The 12672-nt window shown below is 43.4% G+C and overlaps 1 protein-coding gene across 2 annotated transcripts in view; it reads left to right on the forward strand.

The window, feature by feature from the left end:
• The first annotated feature begins 1471 nt into the window (after positions 1-1471).
• Positions 1472-12672, forward strand: part of npy1r (neuropeptide Y receptor Y1) — a 17860-nt gene continuing 6659 nt past the window's right edge. Inside the window, exons 1-2 of one of the 2 annotated variants that reach the window (XM_077018861.1) lie at positions 1472-1822; positions 10699-11500. In XM_077018861.1, the coding sequence (XP_076874976.1) occupies positions 10784-11500 (717 nt within the window). In that variant the 5' untranslated portion in view covers positions 1472-1822; positions 10699-10783. Of the gene's footprint in view, positions 1823-5529; positions 5597-10698; positions 11501-12672 lie in introns of those variants that run through there. The other variant, XM_077018851.1, reaches the window with a different exon arrangement.

The following is a 12672-nucleotide window of genomic DNA, read 5'->3' on the forward strand; positions in this document are numbered from 1 at the left end:
ACATTTTCCTACTGTAGTAAATACACCACGTTACATAGTAGCCACATTAGAAAACAAAGTAATTGTCTCAATGTCCAACAAAGTAGACACACATGACTTTTTGACTGTCATATTCATAATGCAGTAAATGTGATCGTCGGATAGCGAACCTACACCCCTGACCTCCTATGGTAGGTATTAAGATCTGCACCAACAGAGGGCCTCATTGTAACACGACAAACCGTGACTCGCTTCTACCGATCTACCGTCTACTCTCCATTCATGGAGACAGGGAAATATAAGAAAAATTACCCTTTTTGAAAATATATTGCAATTTGTAAGTTTTACGTTTAATTTGATACAGACACAATTTGAACATTAAAGATGACGTAGTGTTTTAGTAGGCCACTGCTCTTCTGTCCACTAAAACATAATTTGCACTTAGTTCTTAAACAGAAAATTATAGTTCTGTGTATCCAAACCCTCAATTACCATTAAAACGTCAGTCTTAAAACATTTAAAACAGTTCCTGCCAGCCTACATATCTAAGTATTGCACAGTCACTGTGGATATGACTGTAGGAACCGATATATTATAAAATTTGAAGTTAAAAAGTAATACTATGTAGATATTATTTGATCTACATAGTAATACTTTTCTCAGTTCGATAAAAAGTCGTACACCCACATACCCCCCCCCCCCCCCCCCCCACACACACACACACACACCCATTATAAAATAAAAATAAAAAAAAACCCTGTTTGAATGAATTATTTAACGTGGAGCATATCAGGACCTGGTTGATTAACGTGAAGTGACAGTTCACACACGGAGACGGAAGCAGGCAGTGGCTGAACTTCACTGACATTTAGGTCAAGAGATATTGACCCCTGCTGCACGTGCTCTCGGTGCGATTCATTCGTTTCAATGGCAGGTAATCCATATACGCTCTGGACTCTTGTGTGAGTTGTAAAGGCATTCACGGTGAATCGCTACTAGGTGCCTGTACTGTAGGACACACGGCTTGTACAGTGAGGTTTGGGTCAACTCACGCTTTGCCTCTGCAGAGATGAGCGCACCCGTTAGCTAGACTAACTGCTGTCTGAAATAACATTTGAGGTACAAGTACAGAGAACACATGCCTACCCTCGTTCGCAGAACCTCAGACGAGGGAAGGCCTGGTGATGCTAAAGAACTGAAAGACGTGAAATCATCACTAACCGAAGGTTCATTGAGCCTCTCTCTCTTATGTCCCTTACGAGTAAACCATCAGTATGCGTCAACTTCTGTGTCATTTGTGGGGGCGCGCGCGCGCACACACACACACACACACACACACACACACGCACGCACGCACACACACACACACACACACACACACACACACACACGCACGCACGCACGCACACACACACACACACACACACACACACATACAGACACACACACACACATACAGACACACACACACACACGCACGCACGCACGCACGCACGCACGCACACACACACACACACACACACACACAGACACACACACACACACACAGACACACACACACACACATACAGACACACACAGACGGAGTGAGCGAGAGAGAACAATTTGGCGTTTTGGTCCGTCCAGCTGAAGCGCCTTCGCGGAGGTATTTGAGAGTGACGCCGTGTGACGAGTTTATTCGGGTTAAGGCGGGGATGAACAAGCCCACTCGTGGATCGCTGTCAGTTTATTGTGTTATGGAAAGTGTTGTGACAACCATACGCTCGAATACACCATCTGAGAGAGCATCCGGAGCGTTTCTCTTCCACTGACTACATGCGCCGCCGTGCGCCAAGCGCTCCAGGTAAGTTCACGTTAAAGATGTTTCTCACGTGCATGACTCGCTATTAAGAGGTTCGTTAGATATATCTTCGCAATTTTATTTCCCGTCTTGCCAATGTGATGATAAAACGTTAACTGTATTTACATAGCGCAGGCTGGATATGACTTATTTTGCTTAAATTTTGCACTGTTCAAATAATTGGATGCCGTGTGGTTTTGCTTTGTTTGAACTATTTTATGGAGATTTGAAAGCACTTTAGTGCAACTGTTCACACAGTGACACTTGGCACTATAGCTGTATGGGGGGGACCACGTCGTTAAACGCGTAATAATCCGGACAACTTCATATTTCTAAGCCAAAAAAAGGATAATTTGGGTATGGAAAACGAGGCGCCGTACGTACTTTGACCGGTCTATGACTGAGCACTTAGCTCTGAAGTTTTACAGCATGCCTGCAGAAGAATTACGCGCGTGGTTAATGTTCACATTAAAATAATCACGAGCCCATTTCCGTGGAACCGGCGGGAAAGCGCGGTGCCTTTACTCATATCTTCTTAAAGCGGATTTGTTTTCTATATATTGAATCGTTTTAAACTTAGTGTGTCATTTCACACAGAAATCCTTGACATTAGATAATATGTTCTGTATTACACTGTCATTTAAAAACATAACCCATAATCGTAAGTGAATGTTCTGTGAATGGTAGCTGCGCGCGTCCATGCAGTAGTGTTCAAACTGACTGTAGAACAGCGCAACTCTGCGTTAATAACATTCATGCGTTGGATCTAAATCCGTCGTAGCATCGCTAAATTACAGATACAAATCAATAAAAGGTTCTCAAGTAACAAGGGGCTTCGGGAAAGCACGAATGTTCGCCTATGCGCCGCATCCTGCTGACATTTCTAAACATATCTCCCCACTTTTCACGTGCGACAGGTCGTGTTGGTATTTGAACGTGAGTTACGTTCGGCTGTGTTCAGGGGAAAGCAAATCAATACACCTTGGTGATCTATTAAAAGGTTACATGACAAAATGAAATAAGGATGTAATTGTCGACAGGCCTGTTGAGATCGTTCTTTATTGTGGCTTATAAACATATCTCAGCACGGGCTCAAAATGCCAAAGGTCACTGGATGTCATCAGAAGAGGGATATTCTTGGTTGTGTGGATGTTGTGAAAGATTGAAAGAGATGGAGAGGGAACCAGAGAGAGAGAGAGGGTGAGGTGAAAAGGAGGAACACAGTGTGTTAATGTAAATCTCAGATCATGGATATCACCTTAAGTTGGCCATAGAGAGATGGAGGCCCTGTGGAACCACATGGGGTTTGCAGAGAGGCCACAGATAAGGGGGTGAAAGCACGGGCTTCTGAAAGCACCCTGCAAAGTGTGGCTTTGACAGGCACCTATTTAGACCAATCACAGAGCACCCTCTCCAGACCTGTTTCTCCAGGGTGCCCCATCTGAGCTTTGTCCTAATCTCTCTCTCTCTCTCTCTCTCTCTCTCTCTCTCTCTCTCTCTCTCTCTCTCTCTCTCTCTCTCTCTCTCTCTCTCTCTCCATCTTTCTTTCTCTGCCTCTTAGTCTCCTTGGCTTTATGCATCATGCCAATTTAGTTTCTTTTCAGCTCGGTGTAATTTAGTACAGTTTGATCTAGTGCTGTACTGTTGCTGTTGTTTTGTGCAGTATTGTTTGATCCTGCTACACGGTGTATTATCTCATTTTGATTGGTCTGATGTGATCAGGCGGTTGGGTCCTGTTCTGTATTCTGTGATCTGGATCTGTAGTGTCAGGATGAGCTCTGTTTTAATCTGATGTTCAACGTCTGCACCGAGACTGAAAAGACAAGTATTTGCTTGAGGGGCATTTCCACCATTTTATATTGCCTGCACAAGCATCAGTCTAGTCATTGTGTTTGAGGGAACATATTTCTGAAGTAATATGTCTGTCTCTCTCTCTCTCTCTCTCTCTCTCTCTCTCTCTTTTCTCTCACATACCCACACACCCACAATCACACGCACACATACACACTCAAAGAAAGCACCTTAATGAACTTAATGAGCTCACTTAAAATCTCAGTCGAGTTCTTGTCAGGTCAAATGTGTGGTGATTTGTTGCACTGAGGTGAACTCCAAAGTGCCTTAATGTTAACGTCTGTGCTGTAAATCAGTGGCCCACGTGGAGGCTCAGTGGTCATCATTCACTTCTGTTGAAGAAAGAAGGATGGGAGGATGGAGAGAGAGAGAGAGAGAGATAGAGGATGGGAGAGAGAGAAGGTGAGAGAGGGAGGATGAGAGAGAGAGGATGGGAGAGAGAGGGAGGAGGAGGAGGAGAGAGAGAGAAGATAAGAGAGGGAGGATGAGAGAGAGGATGGGAGAGAGAGGGAGGAGGGGGAGAGAGAGAGAGAGAAAATGAGAGAGGGAGGATGAGAGAGAGGGAGGAGGAGAGAGAGAGAGGGTGGGAGAGAGAAGGAGGATGAGAGAGAGAGAAGATGAGAGAGGATGGGGGAGATGCAGGAGGATATAGCACGTTGCACCACTTTCTTGAAAGACAACAGTGGGCTATTTTTGGGCTTGCTTGTTATTCCAGCAGAACGGTCACATCTTCATTTGATCTACACATGCAGTGTGCACTGTACTACTGTGAGTCACACTGGGAAACACGAGTGATGTTTTTTAAAGCCTCATCAACAGATTAAATGTAAAACGATGTGAGAAATGTATTGTGTTCTCTGGAGCTTCTCTGGTATTGTGTTCCTTCTTCAGCCTAATTAATACATCCAGCATAGACACACACACACACACACACACACACACAGAAACACACACACACACACACACAGACTTTCATGCGTGTGCCTCATGTGACCCAAATACGCTGCATACACAATAAAGTATGAAAATGCGGCTCAGGCAGCCTGTCAGTCTCAGAGCATCAAACAGAGGACTATGGGAACAGTGGTATTAGTCATAAAATATACCATATGTCAGCCGACTGCCTGTTCAGGACTAATAAATTACAGTAAACATTGCTTCGATTTTCTTCTGTTAGTAACACATTTTACTACTACTGCTTCTTTCATTGTGTGTGTGTGTGTATACATGTGTTTTGTATACTTCCCTCACACACATGCATACACACAAAGCTGTATACTTTATGACTAACCTGCTGCCTATTCTGGTTCACCATGAGGAACCTCAGATTGTTTTATTACTTTAGTTCACACCCATAAGTTCTCACTCTTCGCAGGTCACTCTTCACCACTCTGTCCCATAAGACAGCGCTGGTGTTAAGGACACTTTGTAGGGCCCTACTATCAAGGGGACAGTCTTTGAATATAGTGTGAGCTGGATGGATCTGTGGGGTTGGACCAGTGTGGCATGGTGTGTAACTGTGTGCAATAATGTAGTCAAGACAGTTTGTCTCCCAGGGCCAGGTCAAACTTGTTTGATTCATTCATAAATATAGAAAAAGCTGTTCCCAGAGGGGAGAGTGTTAATGGGGACCAGTCATGCGGCCAAATTGTATTCTGATTAAATACCGATTCCACTAAACAAATGTTCAGACAAAACAGTGATGCCATGTGGTGTTTTTTAGACATCATTTTTTCAATTTATTTTCAGCATTTGGCATTCAGATGTTCACATCTTCCATGTGAGCTACGTCTGCTGCTCTTGGTCAACTACAACAGCTCCAAAATTCTGTGCCTGTATTATTAACAGGTACAAAGAAAAGAAGTCATGTCACACAGCTTGGGTGAAGCAGCACGACTCCCAGCTCATTACAGAACCCAATATGAGGTGGGCCTGAGTTTAAAGCTTTAAATGGACTCGCACCTGCACCTTGTGGAGATCCTTTGTTTGTGTGCCCCCCTCAAAATGTGTAAGCGCCGCCTCCCTGTCACCTCTGACACTTCCACAGTCTGGGCTTAAGACAAAGGGGGCGTGGTCTTTGCTGTTGCTATGCTGAGACTTTGGAACACTCTACCAGTTGATATTCCACTCGCATCATCAGGGTCTGATTTTAAATTCGAGCTTAAAACATTTTTTTTTCAAGTGTCATTCAGCAACTGTTGAAAGTGCTTTGCTGGTCGAGGACTCTTATGTAGTGATGTAAATGTGTGTGCTGTGTGTAAAAGAGACTCATATAAGTGGGAAAAGAAGACAAACTTCCTCAGGATTGTAAAGCACTTTGGTTCTATATTTAATAAAAAATTGTTGTCTTCTGACATGATTTTAGCTCTTTTAGATGTCTTTTAGATGCTGTTAACTGGGACACATCTTTATGTTGTTCATATTTATGCTGCCTTTACATTGTGTCTGATTAACTGGAACACATCTTTACACTGCCTTTACATTGTGTCTGATTAACAGGGACGCATCTTTTTATGGTGCCTTTACATTGTGTCTGATTAACAGGGACACATCTTTTTACGCTGCCTTTACATTGTTTCTAATAAATTGGATACATCTATGTCTGGATGGCTTCCTGTCTCTTCTGAGCCACTAGTGTAACATTGATATTTTGATGAAAAGCTTTGTCTTCTGCTAATTAATAAATGTTTTTACTCTGAATAAACAAATATGCAGACATATTCTGAAATCATGAGCTCAATTCACAATGAGGACACATAGAAAATGTCCCCATCAATTTCACAAATGGTCGACTGTCCCCACCACATTTTGAAAGTGAATGGATACAAGCCCAAACACAGGAAATATTTTACGAACTGTGACATTTTCACAACTGACATTTTGTGAAATGAAGCAACTTATGTTTTAAAAAAATAAATAAACACACACGCACACACACACACACACACACACACACACACACACACACACACACACACACACACACACACACACACACACACACACACACGCATGCACACACCCACAAACCTACACACACACACAAACACACACACACACACACTAAAAATATATTTTAAGCCATAATATGAATACTGATTCCATGCTGCTAGGATTGATAAAGCTCTTCCCAACCCAGCGGTTTGCATTCTTGTTCCAAGAATTTGTCAAAGTTTGTGCCTGCCTTCACTCCATCATGCCCCCGGCATCACATCATGTCGAGAACACTTAAACCGTTATTGTTTTTCATGAAGAATTTCAATTTTGAGCTTCTCTCATAGGTTCTCAGTGTAGACTACATAATTATATGCATATATTTATGTTAATTGGTATCAGCATTAGCTTGCCCTGCTCCCCCCAGTCAGTTTGGTCAGAAAAAGAGGAGAAGCCACTTTAATACCTGTGACATCACAGCACAGTATTTAAAACAAGAAACCAGTCAACTTTCCTAAATAGATTAATACAAGCGTTCTTGTGTTTACATCTACAAACATGGTTTCAGGCAAACTCTCAAGACTGCGAGGTAATCGTTGTGAAGAAAAGTCCAAAAAGTCTAAGCAGTACACTTTCAATATACTTGCTCACAGCTTATAAAGGTCTTCCCTGTGATTGGCTATAGAGAAGAGAGATCCAGGATATGGAGCGTGGTTTTGATTGGGCTGCTGTGTTGTCCAATAGCTGAATCGCAGCTGTGATCATCTGTGATTATCCACTGTCCCCTCAGAGGTGTGTGTGTGTGTGTGTGTGTGTGTGTGTGTGTGTGTGTGTGTGTGTGTGTGTGTGTGTGTGTGTGTGTGTGTGTGTGTGTGTGTGTGTGTGTTTATCTGTACGCACGAGGCAGTATTTCCTCAGTCTCCAGTAGTTCAGGAGTCCTGTCATTTGGCTGTGAGAGCCTGAGTTCTTCAGAACCTGCTCCCAGATGGCAGAACAGAGACGATGCCGGATGAGTTTGCGTTGGCTGTGTGGCACCATCCACAGTGGTGACTTTGCGGATGCAGCGGGAGGTGTAAATGTCCATGATGGAGGGACGTGAGACCCCTGTGATCTTCTCAGCTGACCTCATCATTCTCCGCAGTGTCTTACATGTCTGAACCAGGCAGTTATGCAGCTGCTCAGGATGCTTTCTGGTGCCCCCTGTAGGACATGTCGCTGTTTCCTGCGTGGTTCCACTCTTGATTTATCATTAATAAAGTTTATCCCACCCATACAATTCACACCTAAACTGCACCTGTACTGACCAGTTATTAAATATCACACCAAGAAAATTAAACTAAAAACCCAGAGCCTATATGACTAACCAGATTATTGAATATGTATATCATAATTTACTATTATTAATGCATCTCACTTTAATTCACATAATAAAACATTTGGTCACACAAAAAGTGCTTACGTACACTAGACTACTGGAACCAGAAGAGGTGTCCAGTGGCTCGATCGCGCTGAGTCCTCCCTCTTACAGACACACAGGGATTAATAGTCAAACTGTTTTCTGCCGTCATTTTGCTCCGAAATGCCTCTGATGCTAAAAACCTCGAAATTTTTCACAACTGTGCCGTAACTTCATGCTATTACCGAATAGCCAAATGTGACGACGTCAATGTCCTTTGTTGCATTTGAGCACGACAGAGCCGCCCTGGGGCCACACAGCTGGCCTGTGGGAGACTGTAACGTGCACATTTTTCGATGCCACAGGATGCTTCAGGGATCAGCGTGACCTCAGGAAGGAAAACCGCCCTGCCTGATTGAGTCATTTTAAAACATTGAAACAAAGCAATTATGGGAACTGTACTGAGTCACGGTGTCCCAGACAAGCTAAGAGAGTTTGAGAGAGAGAGAGAGAGAGAGAGAGAGAGAGAAAGAGAGAGTGATGGAATTGCAGACCTAAAAACAGAAAACAGTGTCTCTGTCACTGCTGTTACCTTGACAACCCAATTGGTATTCTCTGGCAAATGATGCATTCTTGACTCACTTTATCAGTTCCTTAGAGGGAAAAGATGACATAACTGTAAATTAACAAACAAGGAATGATAATTTATTATTATTATTATTATTATTATTATTATTATTAAGCACTTAATAATTTTTGCTCATTGCAGGAAGACACATATGAATATACAATCAAAGTCAAAAATGTATTTGATCACATATTTACGTACCTACCACTGGACATTTTATTAAGTAATTCATTCTGTTGTGGTACAGTCACACACTGTAGCCGATCTGTTACCATCTCCTGTTAGAGATTAGCCACTCCTGAGATTTACACCACAAGACCACAGACATCGGCAAATATTATTTGTCAACACATGAAAAACATAGACATAACAGTGAATCTTGATCGGGTTTATCAGGCACAGTTGTGGTGTTGTTATTTTTTTTAGATAAATCGGTGTAATTACTGGATTGGGAAAGCCATAAAATACCCATCAAGCATGGGATGTCTGTCATAAATTCATCATGGCGACAGGTTCTGGATTCCAACAGTCCCTCTTAGAGGTGTTTCTTTTGTGGGAGTGTTTCTTTTGTGGAGGTGTTTCTAAGGTGGATTTACATATTCATCTCTTGCTGTGTTTAAATGATTGCACTGACCTGTACACTGATCCTCTCACCAAATGGCACCATGAATTAGCAGACAAGAAAATACCTTTACATTAAGGAAGCAAAACCACAATCAAATGTTCCAGACTGACAGCAAAAGTGACACAATACCTTCCTGAATTCTTGCCAGCACTAGTAAAGATGAATGAAAACAGAACAAAACAAATGTGTGAAAGAAATGTATTAGCTATAAATTCTCAAAGACAAAATAATTGTGAATTTAAATTGTGAAATTCTTTTTCCCAAAACACTTCTGAAAACACTCTTAACTAGCAGCATAACTGACTTATTCCTTTTCATATTTACATTTGTCCAAAAACAAATGTATGTGTGTGTGTGTGTGTGTATATATATAATATATTTATTATTTATTTAATTATTTTCTCCCACATACACTTTCAGATATTCTCCATATGCCAGAAGCCTCCTTGAACTATCAGGTTTCCATAAACACAATTAGATGATGACATATTACTTAGGAGGGGAGGTTAGGTCTTTGTGTGAAACTTTGTATGGATGTGAATGTGCACTTGCATTTGCTACAGCTTCATGAAAAGATCTTGTTGATGTGAGAGTCTGCACAAAGCATTTAAATACCGGGGTGCTAATAACGTGTTGAGGTTTCTTTCAATAAGGATTTCTTTTTCTCATTAGTCTCACTGGAAGGCTTTTTCCCAAATTTCTGCATAAAACCAAGATAGTATACAGTAAATGCATACGACGTGAATTCACTTGAACAACAAATGTGAATCTATATAGGCTGTGTTCATCTGTATACCAGTGGCTGAGGGACACCACACAGCCTACAATCCGATGCCATCTGAGCAGGAGCTGCTGGACATATGTAGGTGGAGCACATTGGACGCACGTCCAAGCACTTCTGAGGCTGAGGCGGGAACCGGCTGATACCGCTGTTTCAAAATGTGTTTAGTTCTGAGGGAAATATGAGGAAAATTCTGGAAAATTTGGAAGATTCCAAAGTTCCAAATCACATGTCTTCTTCTATTGGGTTTCTAACATCTTCTGTACCACAGCCATTGGTGTTAGTATATATATGTGTGTGCATGTCTGTTTTATGTGTTTATTTTTATTTTTATTTATTCTTTTACGTCTCACATTCAGAGACGGTACATGAATGTAGGTAATATTACATGACCTGCGGCATATAATAATGAGATTACGAACTGTGTAGATGAGATAGAATTGAAGTGTGAGGAGACCGAGAGTAATGCACTGAAGGGCACTGAGGAACATTACGGGTGTGAAAATTATATGCTAATGATATGCTAATATGTTCACAAACAAACCAGACAAACATTTCTTTGAGTTTACCTCAGCCTTGATGGGATACATAAACAAACAAATCTTGAATGAAGAGGGGATGATTGTTTATGTCCCAATGGTTGTTTATTTTTCTTAACAAACAGAGCCTGGCCATTCGATGGAGAGAAAGATGACATAACCTCGTCCCAGCCAATCAGGATCACGTGGGGAAAAGAGGGAGGGCTCACGATGCCAGGCTCCGCCCCACTGCCTCCCATTCCACCCCTGGCCATTCTGAACTGCTCCTCAAACTGCACGCTCGGCAACCTCTCCGCCATCGCCCACGTTGAGGAGTGCCACGGCAACCAGCCGCTGTTCGTAGTCATGGCCATCGCCTACAGCGCCGTGGCCTTGCTAGGCGTGACCGGCAACACTGCGCTGGTGATGGTCATCGCGCATCAGCGCGAGCTGCACAACGTCACCAACGTGCTCATCGCCAACCTTTCCGTGTCCGACCTGCTGGTGGCGCTCATGTGCCTGCCGTTCACCTTTGTCTACACGTTCATGGACCACTGGGTGTTCGGCGCCGCCATGTGCAAGCTGAACGGCTTAGCGCAGTGCTGCTCCGTCTCCGTCTCGGCCTTCTCGCTGGTGCTGATCGCCGTCGAGCGCCACCAGCTCATCCTGCATCCGCGGGGCTGGCGTCCCTCCCTCCGGCAGGCCTGGCTGGGCGTGGCCCTCACCTGGGGGCTGGCCCTGCTCACAGCCATGCCCTTCCTGATCTTCTCCGCCGTCACGGACGCACCCCTGCGCCAGCTGCCCGCCCTGTTCCAGGAGCACTACCGCGGGAAGGTGGTGTGCGTGGAGGAGTGGCCGTCCCGCAAGTTCAAGCTCACCTACACCTCCGGCATGTTGCTGCTTCAGTACCTCGCGCCTCTTGCCTTCATCTTCATCTGCTACCTGAAGGTAAAGGGGGAGGGGAGGAGAGGGGAGGGAAAAGGATGGGATGGGAGGGGATAGAATGATAGGGGAGGAGTGGGGAGGAGAGGAGAGGGGAGGGGGCGAAAAACAGCATTTGTCGACTTGCATTTGACTTTTGTGGTAAAAACCTAACTGCCATGTTGTCGCTATCTTAAGAAAACCTTGTAATTCCATTTTTGTCCATTTTTTTAAACAAAATTTGAAAATGTCGGCTGCCCATTGTGCATACGTGCATCGACAAATGGAACAATATAAATGGCTCAAAATTACCCAAAATCAATCTTGTACATCCACCAGCAAATGGTAAGAGCACCCAGTTTTTGTCCTCCTACAAAGGTTTTTCATATGACAGCATACAATATGTATTTTCATTACGAATGGTAATAAATAAGTGGCTTTTTTTTCTTATTTCTGTTGGACAACCTAAAATTACAGGTTAGGAGGCTTTAGGAGGAAGTGTCAAAGGGAGCACTCCCAAGTCAGCAGGAGAGAGCTTGGCGTGTCACTTTCATTTACACATGGAGGCAGCGTTTCAGCCAGACGTGCTCACGTGTCAAGTGGTTTTTGCTCTTTTCCGAGGACTGCGCCAAGCAGGTGCTTCCGTCCCCAAGATGGACCGTCGGCGTCTGGCAATGGCCAAGGACAAGCAATAGGACAGGACTAGACATGATTGGGGTAAAAAAGCAAAAATGCTGGGAGTGTAGCGCAGTGTAGCCACCCCACCGTATGGGACAGAGGGAGTTGCTATTGAAAATAGTCCCATGAGTAAATCTCCTGTGGCAGGGATTTGATCCGCTCTGTGTTAATTTAAATAGAACAAAAGAGAAGGCAGAAAATGAATGGCTGCTTTGCCAGAATACCAAACTTTTTAGGTTTTTTCCCCAGATTGGACACAGCTGATTCACCTGATCAGCTAGTTATCACGCTCATAATGAACTTGAGGAGTCCAGCTGCAAGATAAGACACAACGGAAGACAGACAAAACGTTTTATGGTCTTCGTGTACATAAAATTCAGCTTGCATTATTATGATCAAAAGAACTTGTTTGTGGTTGTTGGTTCACGTGACTCGTGCCACATGAATCATCTTGTGATTCACCAAAACCTTCAGGATCATGTGGGTTTGGTGAGGATGCGCACAGCACACAAGAATTTGGG

This window comes from Brachyhypopomus gauderio, chromosome 1, assembly GCF_052324685.1.
Source record: "Brachyhypopomus gauderio isolate BG-103 chromosome 1, BGAUD_0.2, whole genome shotgun sequence".
In the NCBI taxonomy this organism is placed as follows: domain Eukaryota; kingdom Metazoa; phylum Chordata; class Actinopteri; order Gymnotiformes; family Hypopomidae; genus Brachyhypopomus; species Brachyhypopomus gauderio.